This window comes from Pseudochaenichthys georgianus, chromosome 9 (genome assembly GCF_902827115.2).
Source record: "Pseudochaenichthys georgianus chromosome 9, fPseGeo1.2, whole genome shotgun sequence".
NCBI classification, from domain to species: Eukaryota; Metazoa; Chordata; class Actinopteri; order Perciformes; family Channichthyidae; genus Pseudochaenichthys; species Pseudochaenichthys georgianus.
Genome location: NC_047511.1, coordinates 8,950,843 through 8,972,311, shown reverse-complemented (window position 1 = coordinate 8,972,311; position 21,469 = coordinate 8,950,843). Strand labels below are relative to the sequence as shown.

General features: G+C 42.2%; 1 protein-coding gene and 1 pseudogene across 1 annotated transcript in view; one reads left to right on the top strand and one right to left on the bottom strand.

Moving 5' to 3' along the window:
- LOC117452192 (SH2 domain-containing protein 3C-like) overlaps positions 1 to 21,469 on the top strand; it is a 29,313-nt gene that overhangs the window by 6,412 nt on the left and 1,432 nt on the right. Inside the window, exons 4-8 of the mRNA XM_034090682.2 lie at positions 13,911 to 14,377; positions 14,536 to 14,651; positions 17,816 to 17,987; positions 20,559 to 20,670; positions 21,082 to 21,288. Coding sequence (XP_033946573.1) covers positions 13,952 to 14,377; positions 14,536 to 14,651; positions 17,816 to 17,987; positions 20,559 to 20,670; positions 21,082 to 21,288 — 1,033 coding nt within the window. The 5' untranslated portion in view covers positions 13,911 to 13,951. The remainder of the gene's footprint in view (positions 1 to 13,910; positions 14,378 to 14,535; positions 14,652 to 17,815; positions 17,988 to 20,558; positions 20,671 to 21,081; positions 21,289 to 21,469) is intronic.
- Positions 1,517 to 11,737, bottom strand: LOC117452189 (UDP-glucuronosyltransferase 2A2 pseudogene; annotated as a pseudogene).

Below are 21,469 nucleotides of genomic sequence, written 5' to 3'. Positions count from 1 at the left end.
TTGTCTTGAACAAAAAGCAAAACAAATTGCAAGCTTGGAAAGTGACATTGACTCTGTGTATATGGAAAGGCTCAAGCAACTGAAATCATCAAGGAGTGCAAAATTGGGTACATTGACAAGGAAAATAAATGAAATAAGACAATTAATGGAACATTTCTGCAATGTGGAACTGGTTAAGTCAAAAATAGAATGTATACAACTACGCAAGGAAATGGAAGAGTTCAATGATTCTGTTCAAGCTTTAATGTCCATTGAGGAGGTGGAAATGTATCAAGATGAATGGTACAACCCCAAAGCAGCTGCTTTGGAAGAGTTTACTCAGGAGGTCTCAAACTGGATCGCTGATGATGAGCTCTAGCCCCCTTCCCCTTAGGGGCGGCGCCAGGGGGGAGCTAGGGGGTGCTGAAGCACCCCCCAGGTTTGCCAAAGCACCCCCTAAGCACCCCCAAGAAATATGTGGGTTTTTTCCCCCCGAAAATTATTATTATTTTTATTAAATTAAATCAGAAAAATTATTGATTACATCAATGCAAATGTGAAACAAATAAATGTTTGACCAAAAACATAAAGCCAACACAGGTGATATGATTAGGCCCTACTAGAGGAGGTGAGGTCCACTCCCCACTTGTAAAAATAGCACTTTACCCCTGCTTACACCTATATGCCGTGAGCTGATTACCGAGCCTTCATTAGTCACGGGTACAATGTGTGTGTGTGCGTGTGCGTGTGTGTGTGTGTGTGCGTGTTGGGAGTGTTGCAGTAGAAAATTCAACTGTAGCGCTGGTGCATTAATGGGAAACCCTTACTGTTTGAGCACCCTCTATGAAACGTCAAGCTACCCCACAGCACCCCCTAGAGAAAATCTCTGGCGCCGCCACTGCTTCCCCTCTTGCACCACAAGCACATTTACACATATGGACTCGTGTTATTCAGAGGTGGCGCTAGACTTTTTCGCTGCCCGTCATTTTGACGGATCCTAAAGATTTTCGTCAAAATTCATCATTACCCGTCGGTCTACTCTGTACACACCTCTGACGGGCGGGGGGGGACGCACACTCCGGTGTTATGCCGTGTTATTCACGGCATAACACCGAATTAATAATCAAATATGTTTATTTACTAGTGGAAAAATGCACCCATCATTTTCCTCATGCTATAGCCACATGAAAGTATAAAACCACCTGTCAAAATGCACCAGAATACAGGAAATGACATCTACTCTGTTTTCTGGGGGAGTTTCCTACAAACGAGGAAGAAGCTAGGATGTCATTTATTTCAATATATATATATATTTCCTGAGTGGTGGCGTGTGATGATTAATTTATTAAAGTCCTTGTAAGTAAGGAAAAGTACATATACAATAACTAATCCTTTGTAAAGTTATATTTCACTTCCTGTGCAATACATTGGACCAAACCTGTAATATGTGTAAAATAGAAATTCAATACATTTTTTTTGCCAGTTTTTATTTACAGCCTGAAATCATGATTTTGAAAATATAAATTGATTTCAACAATTTACATTAAAACATTGGCTCATTACTAAAACTCATGAGGAATATTAAATCATTGCCCAGCCACAGATGATAGACAAACAAATATGAACGTTTTTATAAATATAGTCTTGTATCATTTAATTGAATTAAAAAAATGCAGTAGTTTATAAAAATTATTTTTGTATTTTAAAAAAACCTGCAAGAATTATTTCAAATAATCCGTGCAGACAATCGAACGAAAGAAATCACGTAAACATAACTACTTTGGCATAATTCAGCTTAGACTTCTAGTACTAAACACTGAAAAACAGACTTCCCAAAATTTAAAAAATAAATCAGGACAAAGAAATATTGTTGGACAAACATCCTGCAGAACATTAATCATTCCTTTTTGACTTTGTTTCTGGAAACAAATATTTGCCACAAAACCTTAATTGCATAAATAAAAACTGCAAAAACTAGAAAAACGACTGCAAGCAAAAAGGCCACCACATCGATCGAGTGGTACTGGATCTTGGACATCTTGTAAGACTCTGTCCTAAGATGTGCTGCTCCCTTGTTCCTCATCACAAACTCGATCCAGAACATGGCCTTGTCCAGTGGTTTCATGGGCTGGTCTCTGTGCAGGTTAGACAGCACCCTCATCTTCTCCCTGTAGGTTGGGTCATAGAGTACCTCCTTCAGCACCTCCAGGAAGTTGTCTTTGTTCACAGTTGCAATGTCCAGGACTTGGGCCACACCTCTTGCTTTCATCCTGAAGAAGTTGTCAGGCTGGTCAAACATGAGGGGCAGGCCCACAAGGGGTACACCGTGGTAGATGGCCTCCTGGATTCCATTGGTGCCTCCGTGGGCCACAAACAATTTGGTCTTGGGGTGACCCAGGAGGTCGTTTTGAGGCAGCCAGTCCAACAGTAAGGTGTTGTTGCCGAGGGTTGATGGTCTTTTGCCTTTGTGCCTCCAGATCACCTTCTGAGGAAGTTGGGCAAAAGCAGCAGCAATGTCCTCAGTAATGTCCTCAGGAAGTGCTGCTACCAGGGTTCCCAAAGTCATAACGATAACACCATGTTCACCAGAGCTCTGGACAAAGTCTTCTAATTCTTTAGACAGGGGCTTGGAGGGTTTGCACTGGAATCCTGACATGTAGACAATGTTTGGCATTGTGGGTCTTGGGAACTCAAAGGTAAAATCGTTCCTCATTAGCCAGATGTCTGCTGCCTGAAAAAGCTCCATGTAATGAACATCATTTCCAAAGTAACGCTGGACAAATGGTTTGTAGTTGGAATCTGTTACATACCAAGTTTGAAAACAAGTAAAGAAAAAGTATGTTAAGTTCTTAACCCGCTGGAGGAAATTCATCTTGTCAGTCAGCTTTGCCCCTGGTATTGGGACATATGAAAATGGGGAAGGTGCAATTGCATGATGTGCCTCACCCTGAACAGTCCACCTCACATTGAGGACAAGTGGAAGACCCAAACGATGACCAATAAGCACCCCTGCACCCATCGCCGGGTCTGTCAGAACTAATTCATACTTGGCATCATTCAGGCTCTGCATCAGTTGGGTATTCTCAAACATCTCCCCTACCATTGCAATCATTTGCTTGTGCATCTGATAGAACTGTTCCACCAGTTCATACTCCAGGGATAAACGCGCCCAAAGTGAAGCACCATCCCGACGCATGGTCAGCATTTTGGTTACAAATATCCCAAAGCTTTCCTCATCAAAGCCAGCAGCAGAATTGATTGTGATGGACTTGTAGTAAGGGGACTCTGTCTTGATGTACCAGCTGTCTGATGGCCGTATAACTGTGATGTCGTGACCTCTGGAGTGAAGCTCTTCGACGAGGACTTTCATGTTGATCCAATGGCTTCCATCCACAGGGACAACCAAGATTTTCCCTGAATTGACCAAGGGTGAAGAGCAGAGCAGCACTGCAAGTGCCGTCAAGATTGGTCGGTACATCTCTGAAAGAAAATCTGACAAGAGATGTGATAATGTTAGATCTTCCAGATTTCAAAAGGCTTTTCATTTCTGAATATCCAACTTATGCTTCAGCTTAACAAATAATTGAACATAAATCTGGTTTCTGAGCTAATTTGCGAACTATGGCTAGTGGTTTATAAGAGGACACGACTTACCTTGTTACAGAGGCTCTGAACCTAATGATGAACTAAAACTGTATATAAGATATTGGTTAGATAAAGATGTACAATATTTGTTACAAGGTTATGGATCTTTAAGAGACTGCAAGCAGTGTCATCATCAAAACTGCTAAGCAATGTAGGAGTTGTGAGTAAGCTTCCAGACAACAGGCTCAATTGACTTATTTTAGCTATAATTCAGAGAAACTTCAAAAATAACGTGTGTGTACAGTTTTTTTTAACCTCAGTTATTTCCAACTAATTGTTGGGACATTTCAGTTTGCAAAAGGGCACCTTGTTCTCTGATGATTTAGTCAAAGGGGCATTCAATTATAAGATTTTGATACAAAACTGGTCAAAGATTACAACATAAATGTCTTGTTGTGTAAAAATAAGTTTTCAATTACCCCTGTAAAATGTAGGAAATCGTTTTTAAAATCTGTCATATAGCACATGCTTTCTTCAAGGCTGTACATCTGATTAGTTACATTTGTATTAGTGGAAAATATCAGAAAGTATCTGAATTCACACCTGCATGAAAAAACAAGCATAATATAGGGTTGGAAAATAAAGTCATTTTATTATATTAACAAAGATACGTGGATGAGTGCACGAATGCACAGGTGGCATGTGTTTATCACCATTGTCCACACAGGATCACACGGACCTTCGCAGGCAGGGGCAGCAGCAACCTTGCCCCTCTGCAAATTAATATGCAAATGCTTAACCACTTATTTCTTTTCAATCATCAATTTCTAATTTTTATTTTAATTGATTAAGCTAAAAGCCAACTGCATTCTAAGTCTTGCCAGCTCAAGTAAACATGATTATTGACACAACGGCAACCTTTTCCAGCTCTGAGGATCAACAACACTAACAGTTCAGTTATGGAGTGTGGACTGGTACTCGGAGAGGTCCCAGTTCACCTCCTGAGCCCTGCCGTGGAGCAACAGCCCCCCCCACTCACTGCCGCTTATTCCCAGGAGTTTTACAAAAGCTGTTTTGATGTGGTAAATGTTCTCTCTCTCAGGTTTCACAGCTTTGTGTGTCAGTAATAATAGGTTTCAAACTAGGAAGGAACGGTATATAAAAGCAGCTGCCTTTTGTACTTACAAGGACACATGTCAATCAAGCTTATTGCATTATGTTGCAAAGAAGCACAACTGTTAGGTTTATCTTATTAAGTCATTATTTTTTTTCAGTTTCATTTGTCTCAAAGACCATACTAATGATAATAATAATAATAATAATAATAATAATAATAAAAACAAATAATAATAATGGCATATAAATATGGTACATTTGATTATAAAAATACAAAATGATATATGAGTAAAGGCTTACACTTTATGATGTGTGCTCTTTATAGCAACAATACAACTTTTCATTACTATTGAAGAACGGAGAGTTTAGAGCAATTCTTTTAAAGGCCCAATACGACTTGTTATAAATAAAAAAGTACCGTACGTGCTCTGCATAAGGAAAGAAACTGACTCTGACATTACTGCAAACAGGAAATTTGACAATTGCAAGAGCTGATAGGCATATGTTTTAAATACAAGTACTAAGAACACCAAGTTATTTGAATCTGGGTCTCATTGTGCTTTCCCGTTGCTTCGACTGTGCTCATCTATAACTATAAACTTAGATTTTCTTTCATGGTTTATAAGCTAAACCTTACAAATACTATAGTGCAAGGTATGTTTTTCAAAGCATTCTAAAAGTGCTGTCAATAGAAAACATCTAGAAGTCTTTGTACCTGACCGTAGCATTCATCAGGGTTTAGGTGCATATTCTTTGCAAGCACATATACATCACAGTAATACTCACACCACGCTACACACGAATGAAAACGTACTGAAATCATTGGCAAAAAGTAATATACCTATTCTAGCCCCAAACACTTACCGAGAGCGTCCCGGTCACCAAAGTTCACGAGCTTGTTTGTGCGTTCCTCCTTCAAAGCAAACGGATGGCCGACTGTTCTCCAGCTCTGTGAGATACTGCGGCTCGGGGGGTGTGGGCACTGAACAGGACTAAAGTTCAGAGAGTGTGTGGTGTGCTCCTGTAGCAGTTTAGTTACACAAATGAGAGCTACATCTACGGCAGTCTCACGTAACAAGCTCAGACTTTGACCATAAAGATGTAGTACTGAGATAACTCTGTGGAGGGAAGGTTGATATAGTACAGTGGCAAATACATATGATAAACTCAATTAACCTGCGTTTCCTACACCTTACATCCATTCTGTAATTAATTACCTCGAAGTACCTCGATTAAGCCTTTCTTTTTGTCTGCAGAATTCATTAGTTATGTTATGATTAAAGGGGCCCTATCATGCTCCTGTTCATGTTCCATAATAGTTTTGTGTGCCTCTCCTGGGACTCTACTGGAAGGACTACAATGGAGGTGTTTCAGGCAGGGGGGAGGGGGGGGGAGGGGGGGGGGGGGGAGAGAAACTGCCTCTGGATAGAACTTTGGGATTTTAGCCTTTGCAGAGGAAAAACCTACATAACACTACAGGGAAGGTAAACGCCCCAAAAAAGCATATTAGGGCCTCTTTGAAGGAAATTAAAAACTCAGAGGAAGAAATAATAAACTTTGAATTGTGTAGATAAAATACAACTAGAGTCAAGGTGTTTTATTATTTTTTTTTCAAAATAAGTATTGGATAAAAAAACAAGTCACAAAAGAACCTTACAACCAACCGCACAAACCGGTTAAAAAAGAAAAGAAAAAATCCCCAAAAATAAAATGCAAATCTGGAAAGAATGAACATACATAAACATAGATTAGTTATGCAATCTGGGTTAGTAGCCTGTAACCAAACAGTGTGGTAATACATGAACTACATAACTGTTAGGGCTGTCCAAGGGCGTGGAATCAAATGCACGATGCAGAGACAAACAAAGTATCAAAATAAAGTGTTTTAATGTAGACAGGTCATAACACCCTGAATACATAAACCAACAAAACAAAAACTATTTGTAGAGGCAAAGCCAACGCTTTAAGCCTCTGAGGATCCGCTTGGTGGGTGTAACTGACGCACACAAGTTTGCTGCCGAATAAAGGTCAGAAACAAAGTTTCCAGTTTGAAACAGTCCATTTATTTCCATTTGACTGGTTTCCATTTACTTGCTTCTTTCCATATTCACCACACGATATTACCGTTTACACAATACCTTTGCTTGTAATCCCGTGTGTGTGTGTGTGTGTGTGTGTGTGTGTGTGTGTGTGTGTGTGGCAGAACCTCTCCCCAACACACAGGTTCCTACCTTTATACCCACAGTTCATTGGCTCCTACACACCAGCCCCTAACTGATAGTACAGGTATCAATTGAAAACAATTAAAGAGCCAAATGTAAAAAGCATATTTCAATACATAGAAATGCACATCCTACACTTCCTGTACTAAACATAGTTTAGTAATAGGTCGCACAATAATGTTGGTCTTGGTCTGTAGCTTGACAGAGCGCACCAGTCCTCCTTTGTCAGGAAAAACCTCCAATATGGTTGTGATCCTATTTGCCACAAATGTGTGGAAACGCTTGTCCTCGTTGTTAATGTACTTCAGAACTGAAGTACTGTCTGTCCAAAACACAGACTCATCCAAATGAAGTTGAAGCTCTGATTTTAACATCATATCCACTCTGGCAGCCAGAACAGCAGCTGTTCGTTCCAGTCGTGGAATGGTCACCATTTGTATGGGTGTAACTCTAGCCTTTCCTAATAGGAAAGCAACATGAACATCGCCTTTGCAGTTCATTAGCCTGATGTAAGTTACAGTCCCGTCGCCATTTTCACTGGCATCAGCAAAGTGATGTAGTTGAGAGTGTATGGGTTCACCGAAGTCCTTTGGCTTCATACACCTGTCCACTTTGAGTGATGCCAACAGCTTAATGTCCTCCAACCACCGTCTCCACGGGTGTACGATATCTGGTGGAATGGCATCATCCAATCCACAGCTTCTCCTGCTAAGCTCTTGTTGCATTATCTTGGCTGGCAAAGTGACTGGTGCCAAAATACCCAAAGGATCATACGCCGAGCTTGTTGTGGACAGCATGCCACGTCTGGTTAGAGCCTGCTGTTTCACTTCCATCTTGAATTTAAAAGGAATCTGACTCGACGCACCAGAGTAGTCCCAAAGCTCTCTCAAGAGGGAGAGTGTCTCTATCCAGATCCAGGTCCTTTAGCTCTTTAGCCTTCTGCTAAAGATTGTCTGCAAAACTGCCCGACTATTGCTGATCCATTTTTCCAGCACAAAACCTCCTCTTTTACAGAGAGCATTAAGATCTTCAACCATTTGTATTGCCGCCTTCTCTGAGCACAAACCCATCAAAAAGTCATCCACATAGAAATGTCGCTTAACTGCTTCAACAGTCTCAGCAGAAAAGTCAGACTTGTTGTCGTCAGCAGTTTTCCTTAGCGCATAGCTAGCGCAACTGGGAGAAGAGACAGCCCCAAACAGATGCACCGTCATTCTGTATTCCTGGATCTCTCTGGTGAAGTCTCCCTCTGGCCACCAGAGAAAACGAAGGAAGTCTCGGTCTTCTTCTGTGACTTTGACCTGGTGAAACATAGCCTGTATGTCGCCCATGAATGCCACAGGTTCCTGCCTGAAACGAGTGAGAACTCCAAGCAGTGAACTGGTGAGGTTGGGACCTTGATAAAGTACATTGTTTAATGATGTTCCTTTAAATGTGGCACCACAATCAAACACCACTCGGAGAGAACCTTTTCGTGGAGGGTAAACACTGTGGTGTGGGATGTACCATAATTTTTCACTGCCACAGTGCTGCTGTGTTGGTACCTGTTCAGCATAACCCTTTTCAATCACTCCATTCAGAAAGCTGGCATATTCCTTATGCAATATTGGGTTACTCACAAATCTTTTCCTCAATCCAAGTAGCCTTTGCTTTGCCACTGCAAAGTTGTTTGGAAGAAGGACGTCAGGTGTCTTAAGGGGCAACTTCAGGCTGTACCTGTTGTCCTGTAGTGTTGCAGATGTATTCATGATTTCCATAAATTGTTGGTCTTCCCTTGACATCTCTTTTTCCTCCGAGGGCTTTTCATTAAAGTCATGATTATACTGACTGCTAAGCATGAGCTCCAATTTGGAAATAGAAATTCTATTCACCACAACAGAAGAAAGCTCCATGTCAACATCGCTGCCATTGCTGCTTCCATGTAAAGGACCATTGATTGATGGCCCATCCCAACACTGTTCTTATAGCGTATGGGCCATTTCCACAACTGTTGACAATTTCCCAAGGTTCCAATATCTTGGGAGCGTTGGTTCCAATCAACATGTCAACATTGGCATTTATGCTGGGGATATGAACTTTTGACAAATGATTCCACCTCTTCACATCTGCAGCTGTAGCAATGTGTTCTTTGGTTACTGGCATTTGCTTCTGTGTGAGGACTTCTGGAAGAGAATACAAGTTATTTCCCTCAAGACCAGATACCTCCATCCCAAATAAGGAGTAAGCTGGAACGACCTTTTTCTGTCCCATAGTCTTCAAAAGAACATTAGATCTTTTTCCTGTGATGTTTAATCTGTGCATGAGATCTTCTGAGCAGAATGTGGCTGTGCTTCCAGGATCTAAAAATGCATAGGTCTGTATAATCTCACTTCCCTTTGTGGACTTGACCTGCACTGGAATAATTGAAAGAATGCAGCCATCATTTCCGGCCCCTGTACGTCCACATGTCTGAGGGGGGGTTTGTGATTTAGCGGTTTGTCCCAATTCCACATTAGATGTATTTATGTGGAGCGCAGTAGGATGTTGCTTTTCACAAACCTCACAGATCAAGCGTTGTTTACAGTCCCGGCTTATGTGTCCAATACGCAAGCATCCAAAGCAAATTCCTTTCTCCTTTTAGAAATTGAATTTTGTCTCCGTGCTTCCTTTTGCTGAACTGCTTACATCTGTCCAAAACGTGAGTGTTGTGATCACAACAATGACACACCAAGCTCTCCTGTGGTTTTGAGTTATTTGTCGTTTTAATTCCGACCTCACTCATTGGGAATATTGTAGCGGCAAAACTACTTCCTTTCATTCTGTTCTTTGATTGTGGCTGAAACATGTTGGAAGATTTTATAGCAACTGATTTATGTCCTGAATCCTCGATGTCTCCAAAGATCGGATCAGAAAGGACTCGTACATGTCTCTCAATGAATTTGACCAAGTCAATGAAATGAGCTCTGTTGTTTGAGGCTTCCATGATGTTATGAGCTTTGTTTCTCCATTGTTCCCTTAGTTTGTATGGCAACTTGAAGACAACCATGTTCATATTGGAGGGCATATCCAACTCCTGCATGTACTGAAGTTCTTCCATCACATTAGCACATCCACGCAGACATAAAGGCTTGTAGTGCTTTAATGTCTTCTGCCTTTGTTATTGTTGGCCAAGCTAGAGCCTTTCCTATGTAAGCAGCAGCGATCTTGGACTCATTCCCAAACTGTTCTTGCAAAAGACCCTTTGCCACGTTCTGGAGCCATGTGCTGGCAGCTACGAACCAGTTCCTGTGGCTGTCCTTTTGTGAACTGTTCTAAATAGTACACGCAGTCGGCTTTGCTGGCTTTGTTTTCCACTCCTTGTTCAAATGCTTTAATGAAAGCCTTGTACTGAAACAGGTCTCCATCAAAGATAGGAATGTCTCTTGCTGGTAGAGACAGTAAACGTTGCTGGTGAACCAGTGCAGCTGTTATTTCATTTTGCTTTTGCATTATCGTGAATAAACCTTCAGGTGGAATTAGATTGATTTGCTGATGGTGATTTTCCTGTTGACTTTCCCATGCAGTTGATTCACCAGTTATCAACCCATGTGATGTTCCCAGATAATGTTGCTTTTGTACATACGAATCTTCCTTAAATGCAAACTGCCTTTCAGCTTGCTTTGGTCCCATGTCCATCTTTGTTGGTTTGCTGGAGGATATTTTCCATGATGTGGAATCATACTCCTTTGCCAGGGGGTTAAGTGTGTTTAACGATGCCAGTTTCCTTTTTAACTTTTCCAGGTATGAGTTCATTCCATTTGTTGGTGCAAGCAAGGAACGTCGTGAATGTGAACCCTGTAAAACTGCTAGCCTAGCAGTAGATACAGCTAGCTCAGTTTCCAAATCAAGCTTTTCCTTTTTCCGCTTTAATTGTAGCTCCTGTTCCTCCAGTGCATGCCTCTCAGTTAAGCCTGCCATGCGAGCAACAATTGCAGCCTTTTCTGCTGCTGCTATAATTTGTGCAGATTAAGTTGTACTTGACTTTGTACTGCTGTCACTTTTGTTTGAACATTTACCAACATTAGAAACACTGTCATCAGGATGATGTCATCATTATTATCACCAGTACCTTCAGTTTGACAAACCCACACCTTGATTTGGACAATAAATTCATCATTGAACATCATTTTGGCTTTAAACCGTGTTTCATGTCTTTCCCTTTCATCATGTGGCAATAAACCCATTAAAGTGTCATGCATAGACCTGGCTTCAACACACAATTCAATATAACCATCAAGAGCATTTTGAACCTTAGCATGTTCACCACTTAACATCAAATCTTTTATATTTGTTCTTAATTTGCTAGCTTTATTTAGCTTAGCCTTTCTGCCATTTTGAAACCTTTCAAGTTTTTCCGCAAGTGCTTTGGCAGAGAGTTTAACTACCCGCTTAGTGCTTTGCGCATCACTACAGCCGGCCACGCTATCCAGCTTGCCAGCAGCTGGCAGCGCGTAATCTGACGCGCTGTCAGCTGCTGGTATGTCCGCAGAGCGCTCCTCCATATTTGAATGTCTTAAAGTCAAACGGATTGTCACAAATCAATCAGTACAAAACAAGCGCTTATTGTTCATCCCTTTCACAACCAATGCATTGGAATTACGCCCCTTATGTGTGCACACAACTTAATTCCTATGGCCATTTAAACCGGTTGTAGCGCGCTACACATACCTCCTTAGATGAACGTAGTTCCGTGCCAAGCGGCGAAAAGCTTCCCGGCACCATTCAGCGCGTTGCTCCTGTCGCCTTCCTGTGCAGCAGATGAGCAAACGAGTTGTAGCCGTCCTCCTCTCGGCGTCAGGTGGCTGATAATAGCTGAGCAGCCGGCGTGTTGTTTTCCTCCTCTCGGCGTCCGGTAGAAGGTGAGCAGCTGCTCTCAGCGTTCCATAAACGCAACGAAAAAATGTCTTCTTGTGTTACTCCAAAAAAGGCTAGTTTTTGACTATTTGTAGAGGCTAAGCCAACGCTTTAAGCCTCTGAGGATCCGCTTGGTGGGTGTAATTGACGCACACAAGTTTGCTGCCGAATAAAGGTCAGAAACAAAGTTTCCAGTTTGAAACAGTCCATTTATTTCCATTTGACTGGTTTCCATTTACTTGCTTCTTTCCATATTCACCACACGATATTACCGTTTACACAATACCTTTGCTTGTAATCCTGTGTGTGTGTGTGTGTGTGTGTGTGTGTGTGTGTGTGTGTGTGTGTGTGTGTGTGTGTGTGTGTGTGTGTGTGTGTGTGTGTGTGTGTGTGTGTGTGTGTGTGTGTGTGTGTGTTCAAAAACTGTATGGGCCTTCCGGCAGAACCTCTCTCCAACACACACAGGTTCCTACCTTTATACCCACAGTTAATTGGCTGCTACACTGCTGCTACACTGCTGATACACTAATCTAACTCTATGGACGATGACAAAAGGATCTTACGCTGGAAGGCTTGGAACACACAAGACAATCTGGCAACGAGACAGGGGAAGACGAGAACTATATACACTAGACAGACAACACCAGCTGAAGACAATTAGACAATCACAACCATGGGAAAACAGACAAGGCAGGAAACGTACTTTAGACACATGAGGGCAGACGAGACTATCAAAATAAAATCTAAACACATAACATGAAACCTAAACTAGGGAACACTCTTAGCAGAGCCGTCTACGCACAACAATAACCTTGTTTGTTGACTTTAAACTTTACCCTTGGACTAAATGTGAACTACAATGCAGCTTCATTTAAAGCTGACACTCTACACTAAAATGATTGTTGTTTGAAGAAAAAGAGCTTTCTAGTTCCACATGAAACAAATGCATGAAACAAAGAGTGGTGCCCCTTGCTCATCAGTGAGGATGATAACGTCAAAGAGCATAGTGATGAGCCATGATAGCCTGGAGTCGTGTACACTATCAATGATTTGAAAGTGTAGGCTAAAGCTAACACTGGGAGTTCATTTTGAAGTTAGCCAGCTAAACATTTGATTAAATAGTATTAATAATGTTAACAAACGTCACTAACATTCCTTCTGAACTCTCTCTAGAGTAACGACTAGGTTACTGGTGGTGCCTCATTTACCTCACAGCCTTCTCTTAATTATTTCCCTCCTGTAACTTATTCAAAAGCATTAAAATAACAGATCACTTTGATTGATGTTATATGGACCCAATTGAAGAAGTGAAATGCTTAAAGATCCCATGTCATGGCCATTTCTACTGATCATAATTCCATTGCTGAGGTCTACTAGAATAGATTTACATTGTTCAATGTTCCAAACTCACATTGGTTTCTCACAGCATCTCTGTATAGTGTGTGTATTCACTCTCTGTCCCAAACGGCTTGTTGGAGCTCCTGCCCCCCCCCCCCCTCCCTGTGAGCCCAGTGGCCCTCTGTGAGACAGCGAAACCCAGCCCGAAACACACACACAAACTCCCAGCCAAGTCCACTGAGATAAATGTAACATTTGTGATATTGGACTATATAAATAAACATTGATTGATTGATCGGCAGAGCTGCAGCTGAGAAAAGATTGAGTGTGTGTGAGGAAGTCCGCGGATTGGTCACGTAACGGCTCCATGGATTGGTCCATTTGGGTATGGGCACGTCACTGTACCCAGGAAGAAAAATAAAAATGTCCAGCGAGGCGTTCTGGGGCAGCAGACAGGTCTTCTCTGTGTTAGAGTTTTACTCCCTACAGGGTGTACTTTGAGGGTTTTTGACTCTGCAGACCGCTCACATGCAGAACAACCTTCATAGCACACAAGGGGACAAGCGGACGGGTGATAACCGGAGAAGCATGACATGGGACCTTTAATGTTCATGTTGTTTTGGAACAGGTGGCTCAGATCAACATATTGCACCTTTTTAAATAAGAACCAATTGACTTTTCCTTTCCTATTAAACTTGCTGATACCTTATCATTTGATAGGCTGAACATTGGACTCACACACATTGGTACAAGTTCATAATCATTCCTCCTTTTCCTCTCCTCTTCTTCTATCTCCAGCCCCACAGACTAGAAGTCCTGGCAGTAGCCGGGCAGCCAGCATGGTCTCACCCCCGTCCCTCTCCAGGGGCTCTGAGACTGCCGGAACCCTGCTTTCTCCCAAGAGCACCCTGAACACACCGTGTAATGACAGATCCCAACCTCACCTCAACCTGGACCCCCTGTCTACTGATGAAGATGGAAGCTGCTACACCGAGCTGTACCCCGGCCCCCAGAGCTACGTGGAGAGGCTGCGGGTGGAGGAAGGGTCATTGGGCATTGATCCACTGAGGGCCGAGGACAGGGGCTTTTACTTCTCGCCATCGGTGGAGACGGTATCTTCCTTTAAACCGAACAGGTACCAGTCGCCACTGATGCCTAAGGAGAATAAGCCTTTGGAGGTGGGCATCCTGCGGAGGGTGAAGGAGCTGCTGTCGGAGGTCGACCCCAGGACAGCGGCCAAACATATCACCAAGGCTGACTGCATGGTACTGATGGAAATCAATACTTTAGTTCAACAGTGGCTAACATTGCTATTTTAATGTGAAAAGAGTTGAAGGCAGCTGTTTTACATGATGCTCTCAGATAAATCACCAACCAACAGTGACCTTCATAGGAGTCTGTACATTTGTCTGTGTTTTCGCAGGTAGCAAGAATTCTGGAGGTGACTCCAGAGGTGCAAAGGACGATGGGAGTTAGTTCAGGGATGGAGTTTCTAACGTTGCCACATGGCCAACAGATGAGGCTGGATCTATTGGAGAGGTGAGTAAGGATTCATACTTCCTGGACCCTTCTTCCTCCAGTCAACCTCTTCCAACAAGTACTTGGGTCCAGCAGAGGATACACTATACTATTTACCAAGTATAGTAAGAGCCTGTAAACATTCATTAAAAGTCACTTGTACAAGATATAGTGGCATCTAGTGGGGAGATTTCAGATTGCAACCAACTGAGCACCCTTTGGGGCACCCTTCCCAAGCATGGCCTTCAGTACATTGGATATGTGAAAGGCCACTACTCTGTGGAAGTCAAGCACCCAGGAAGTGCGGCAGACGTTGAAGCAAGTTGTCGACTTATGTGTCAGCCTGTAACATTATTGTGCCCAAACGTTTTGCAATTGACTTACATTGTTAAACCAACAATTGTATAGCCCTTAATTATATGGTGGAATAGTGGAAGGTAAACCACCATTTGCCCAAGAACCATACTTTAGCGTTATTTCGACATACTTGTTCTTTATCTTTTAATCTTCTTTAAATGTCACCTATTATGCCAAATCCACGTTTTCATGTCTCTTCCACATCAACACGTGTCCCCTCTTCTTCATGTCTCTTCTACATCAACATGTGTCCCCTCTTCTTCATGTCTCTTCTACATCAACATGTGTCCCCTCTTCTTCATGTCTCTTCTACATCAACATGTGTCCCCTCTTCTTCAGTGTCTCTTCTACATCAACAAGTGTCCCCTCTTCTTCATGTCTCTTCTACATCAACACGTGTCCCCTCTTCTTCATGTCTCTTCTACATCAACACGTGTCCCCTCTTCTTCATGTCTCTTCTACATCAACACGTGTCCCCTCTTCTTCGTGTCTCTTCTACATCAACACGTGTCCCCTCTTCTTCGTGTCTCTTCTACATCAACACGTGTCCCCTCTTCTTCGTGTCTCTTCTACATCAACACGTGTCCCCCTCTTCTTCATGTCTCTTCTACATCAACACGTGTCCCCTCTTCTTCATGTCTCTTCTACATCAACACGTGTCCCCTCTTCTTCATGTCTCTTCTACATCAACACGTGTCCCCTCTTCTTCATGTCTCTTCTACATCAACACGTGTCCCCTCTTCTTCATGTCTCTTCTACATCAACATGTGTCCCCTCTTCTTCATGTCTCTTCTACATCAACATGTGTCCCCTCTTCTTCATGTCTCTTCTACATCAACACGTGTCCCCTCTTCTTCATGTCTCTTCTACATCAACACGTGTCCCCTCTTCTTCATGTCTCTTCTACATCAACACGTGTCCCCTCTTCTTCATGTCTCTTCTACATCAACATGTGTCCCCTCTTCTTCATGTCTCTTCTACATCAACACGTGTCCCCTCTTCTTCATGTCTCTTCCACATCAACACGTGTCCCCTCTTCTTCATGTCTCTTCTACATCAACACGTGTCCCCTCTTCTTCATGTCTCTTCTACATCAACACGTGTCCCCTCTTCTTCATGTCTCTTCTACATCAACACGTGTCCCCTCTTCTTCATGTCTCTTCTACATCAACACGTGTCCCCTCTTCTTCATGTCTCTTCTACATCAACACGTGTCCCCTCTTCTTCATGTCTCTTCTACATCAACACGTGTCCCCTCTTCTTCATGTCTCTTCTACATCAACACATGTCCCCTCTTCTTCATGTCTCTTCTACATCAACACGTGTCCCCTCTTCTTCATGTCTCTTCTACATCAACACGTGTCCCCTCTTCTTCATGTCTCTTCTACATCAACACGTGTCCCCTCTTCTTCATGTCACTTCTACATCAACATGTGTCCCCTCTTCTTCATGTCTCTTCTACATCAACACGTGTCCCCTCTTCTTCATGTCTCTTCTACATCAACATGTGTCCCCTCTTCTTCATGTCTCTTCTACATCAACACGTGTCCCCTCTTCTTCATGTCACTTCTACATCAACATGTGTCCCCTCTTCTTCATGTCACTTCTACATCAACATGTGTCCCCTCTGTGGAAAGAGACTCTGAAAGTTTCAGGAACAAAGATTCTCTCTCTTTTTGATCCATTTTTATAAAAACCTGTCTGAAAATGAGCCGATCAGATTTTGGCCACTTTATGATGTCATAACGATGTGTTGTCTTGTGTAACCATTAGCCAATCACCAACTAAGGCTTCAGTAGAAGCTGCTGGGACTCCCAGCAGCTTCTACTGAAACCTTCCGAGTAAATCGCCAGAACGCCGACACCTCCTCATCTCCACCGCTCCCATGTTTTATTTTGTGTTGCCATAAGTTAGTCTCTCTGCGTTTCTGCGCTGGGCTAATGCTAATGCTAATAATGCTAATGCGAGGATAATAAAATGGCGGCTTCACAACACTTTTTGGGAGTTTTACGGGGCGTGGTTTGCAATCCACCCAGCCAATCAGAAATATAGCTCTTTTCTCAAAAAAGAGCCGCTCGAAAGTCCCTGCTCTCTAGCAGGGACTTTCGAGGGGGTAAAAAGGTTCGCATGAACTACTTTTAGTACCGGCTCTTTTTGGTGTGAACGCGATCATGAACTAAGTTCGCATGAACCTTTGTGGGAAAAGTACCGCAGTGTGAACGCGGCTATTGAGTTCTTTGTAACCAAATCTCTCTCAGAGGGGTGTGGGGAGGGGCTCCTTATTTTCATCTAAAGTAACAGACAGAGAATCAGCACTTTGAATCAGGGCTGAAACAGAGGGGATTATGGGTAATGCTGCAATTATCCGTTTGGTATTACGAGCCAAGCACTTCAGAGACATGTTTGTATTTATCTGAGACCTATAATATATTGATGAAAAACAGTATAATAGGGACCCTTAAAAGTGTACTTCACTGCATTTTGCAGGCAAGTGATGTATTTAACCACCAAATGTATTTAACACTCATCGTGGTATGCTTTTAGGACATTATGCAGTACTGTACTACTATTTCTACCAACTATCTCAAATTGGCTCAGTATTCGATATTCGATACATTAAGCTGATAATACTTCTGTATCTTTACTTTGCATTCATGACTTTACTTGTTATAGAGTATTTGAAGATAAAAGTAGTACTTCATCCACCTCTATATTTACCTCCCAAAGCAATGTATGATGTTGTGTGATGCTCCTCCCTGGTGAAATATGGCTGATGTGACCATATTAATGTGATGTTCACTAACTGTTAGAAACTCCCCTGTCTGCAGGTTGCAAACCATGTCCATCATGTTGGCTGTGGATGTGTTGGGCTGCACAGGGACGACTGAGGAGAGGGCGAGCCTGCTGCATAAAATCATCCAAATAGCAGCGGAGCTCAAGAGCACCATGGGCAACATGTTTGGCTTCACTGCCGTCATGAGAGCTTTAGAGCTGCCGCAGGTAAACACACATCATATAACCTAGATAGTCACCTGGAAAGCAATCCAAGCAATTAGCCATCAGAGGCTGAAAGTTAGTGATTTGTAACTGTTAAAGGTGGGGTATGTAATTCACTTCAGAAACACTTTTTGTTATATTCCATGGAATGCTCTTAACGTCCCGATAGCAATGAATATATGAAATGCTTTGACAATAAATACATAAAAAAACATCATCTGTGGAAGCCGTGGCGCTGTAAAAAGCACGACCAATCATCTGAGCCGGCCCGGCTAAAGTAACTGGATGGCCTACCTGCCTGTCAGCCTTCCATCTGTGCACAAACTCATCTCGTGCCCTCATTGGTCATGTGGGCGTTCATGTGTGTTGGAGGAGGGGCTCTGTGAGGAAGTGGCAGATTTTCTCCGGTTGTGTATTTTCTAATTCTAGCGCACTCGAGCTGGTTTCTCCAAAATGACCTACCCCACCTTTAAGGGCCGTTGTTAAGCATAAAGCGCAGTGGAGTACATTATACTTAAGGTTCCCTCCCTAGTATGCTCCTTTACAGGTTCATATTTGTATTTAGTGTCTCTACTGTGAGATGTTTCCATGCTTTAATGTTCATTTTATCTTTATTTTTCTCATACTGCCTGTGCTGCAGCTCTTCATTTCACCCTCTGTCTGAAACCAGAGCTTCGGGAACTTTGGGATTTTAGCCTTTGCAGACCATTAACATGCACACAAACCTATATAACACAGAGGGAAAACCCCAAAAAGCATTATAGCTCACGATAGCTCACGGAACAGAAAACATATTCCCTGGTGGGCAAAAACAACAATACCATTTGAAAAAAATGGTTGGTACACAAGCAAATAGTTTCAAGACTTTATTGTCATTTGCACATTAGCTACAGTGTAGATAATGAAGTACTCAGGTCACAGGCTCCTCCAACAGTGCACAATATATATAGGACATACAGATTTGAGATTAGCACGGTAACCATGGAGTCATTTGGTGGTGTGGTGGAGTGTAAAAATAGCTGTTAGAAGAGTAGCAGACTATAGTTTCACAGATTTCTTCATCAAATCAAAGAATCCCTGTCCTCTTGAGAGTGTGGGTCAATCACCTTTTTAGTTGATATATTGTTGTTTTGTATTGATCTGTGGGGCATTGAGTGAAGTTGATTGTTATTCAAATATAAATCTATATCTATTTGTTCTATGTGTTTCTTTCGCCCGCATTTGGGTGTTTTAGGGACAACAATGATGTAGGGATACCAGTATCACTGTCGCAGCTTCTTTTTTACACACGTTTGAAAGTAGCCTAGGCTAAGGACAAGAACCATGTGTTTTATAACCTGAAGTATAACTTGTTACCCACTGGAGATAACAAATAAAAAGCACTGCTGTACTTTGATAATACTGCAATACGACCTTTGATTGCCTATTAACCCTAACTGTGTCCTTCATGTCAAGTTAGCTATCTACAAGAAAATATATTCTTTTTAATACTGAAAACCTTCTTATACTTTCGCACTAAAATCACACTTAGCATCACATGTCAAATCCCTGTTCAAAGGGTTTTTTCTTGAGATTAACACATTTTATGTACAAAATACTACTATACTATTATAAAAACACTATAGAAGGAAGATATTCTTTTTAATTTCGCTCAAATACCAGTGTGAGCTAAATTAGATTCAATATTGAACTGTCCTTTTTCTTAACTTTTCTGTTGTCTTCCCTTCACATCTTTTGTCCTGGTTGGACCTGTTTGTATCGAGCATAACATCACCCACATCTGGGTTATACCTTTTAATCCAATTTAATTCTTTGCCACAAGTTGTATTTATCTTCTTGGCATTCATGGTCAATCAACCTCATTTTCATAGAGTTACCTTTTTAGAGTTTAATAAGGCAAACATTTGAATTATTTTGACTACTACTACTACTACTACTACTACTACTACTACTACTACTACTACTACTACTACTACTACTACTACTACTACTACTACTATACTACTTGAGAGGAAAGGACCATGACAATCCAGAAAATGTCACTAGTATAGTACTATTTTGCTCATTTGCAGGTTTAATATGTGTATATTGTGCCTCTCCTGTGACAAGTCTCCATGCTCTAATGTTCAAAAAGCTCTTCATTTTCCTCATACTGCCTGTGCTGCAGCACCTCTTTTCACCCTCTGTCTGAAACCAGAGCCCAGTCTGCTCCGATTGGTTAGCTGGCCAGCTCTGTTGTGAGTGATCAACAGCTTTGATATGTCCCGCCCCTCACGTACAATGTGTTGGAGCGCTAGCCAATAGAAGCACAAGTGTTAACTGGTTATGTCATTATGTTACCAAAGTAAACAAAGGACTACAATCCACCTGTTCAGGCAGGGGGAGAGTGTGTGGGAGAGAAACTCCCTCTGGTGTGCACTTTGGGAAATGCAGACCAAACCAGGAAAGATGAAACCCCCAAAAGCACAATAGGGCCCCTTTAAGTTTGATGCTTCTCAGTCCTCAGTTTGAATCTGTGGTTCCCCTGCATGCACTGATAGCAGGTTTTAATGGAGGCGTTATTCTGTCTCTCAGGTGTGCCGTCTGGAGCAGACCTGGACGGTGTTACGGCAGCGACACACAGAGGGCGCTATTCTCTACGAGAAAACTCTAAGGCCCTTTATGAAGAGTCTGAATGATGGGAGAGGTAGGGGTCCCATTTAACAAAAAACACGTTCTATTATTCAATCATTGAAATATGATTTATGTACCCAAATATCACAAATTACAAATGTGTCTGATCTGGCTTTACAGTGTGTACCGCATTACTAGGGGCTGGTTGAAGGTAAGCCTGAGCCAGATATGGTGTATCAAAAAGGAAACCATTAAGGGCGTTGAAGGCTAAGAGAAGAGTTTGAAATTGTATTCTGTATTTTATAAGGAGCATGTGCAATGCAGCTAATACAGCAGTAATATGATCTTGTTTCCCAATGTTTGTCAATACACATGCGCATACACATTTGATACAGCCGTAAAATCCAAAGTCTAGTTTTTTTCAGCAAAGTTTTTGTGTGGCCTGATTTTTGCAATGTTAACTCTGTATATGTCTGTCCTCCAGAAAGCTGTCCGCTGTCCAACACCAGCTTCCCCCACGTCCTACCCCTCCTTTCTCTGCTGGAGAAGAGCATGGCGGTGGGTGAGGGGACAGAGCCGTGGGAGGTGGCGGAAGCCGGGGTGGATGTGGTCATGTTCCACCTGGGGGCGGCAAGGACCATCGCTCAGCTCGGGGGAATCTATCGCTCCAACGCTGAGAGCAAACTACAAGGTGAGAGAGTAGAGAGAGATGCGCTGTTGATCAACACTTGTAAGAATTCATGACATTGCTGAATAGCAGACATTTTGCAAATACTTTGAAGACTTTGAGCTTTGGTCGCTAATGGTGGTAGTAACAAAACAGATATAGTTTCCTTATGCAACATAGTGACATCACTATGTTACATTTCTAT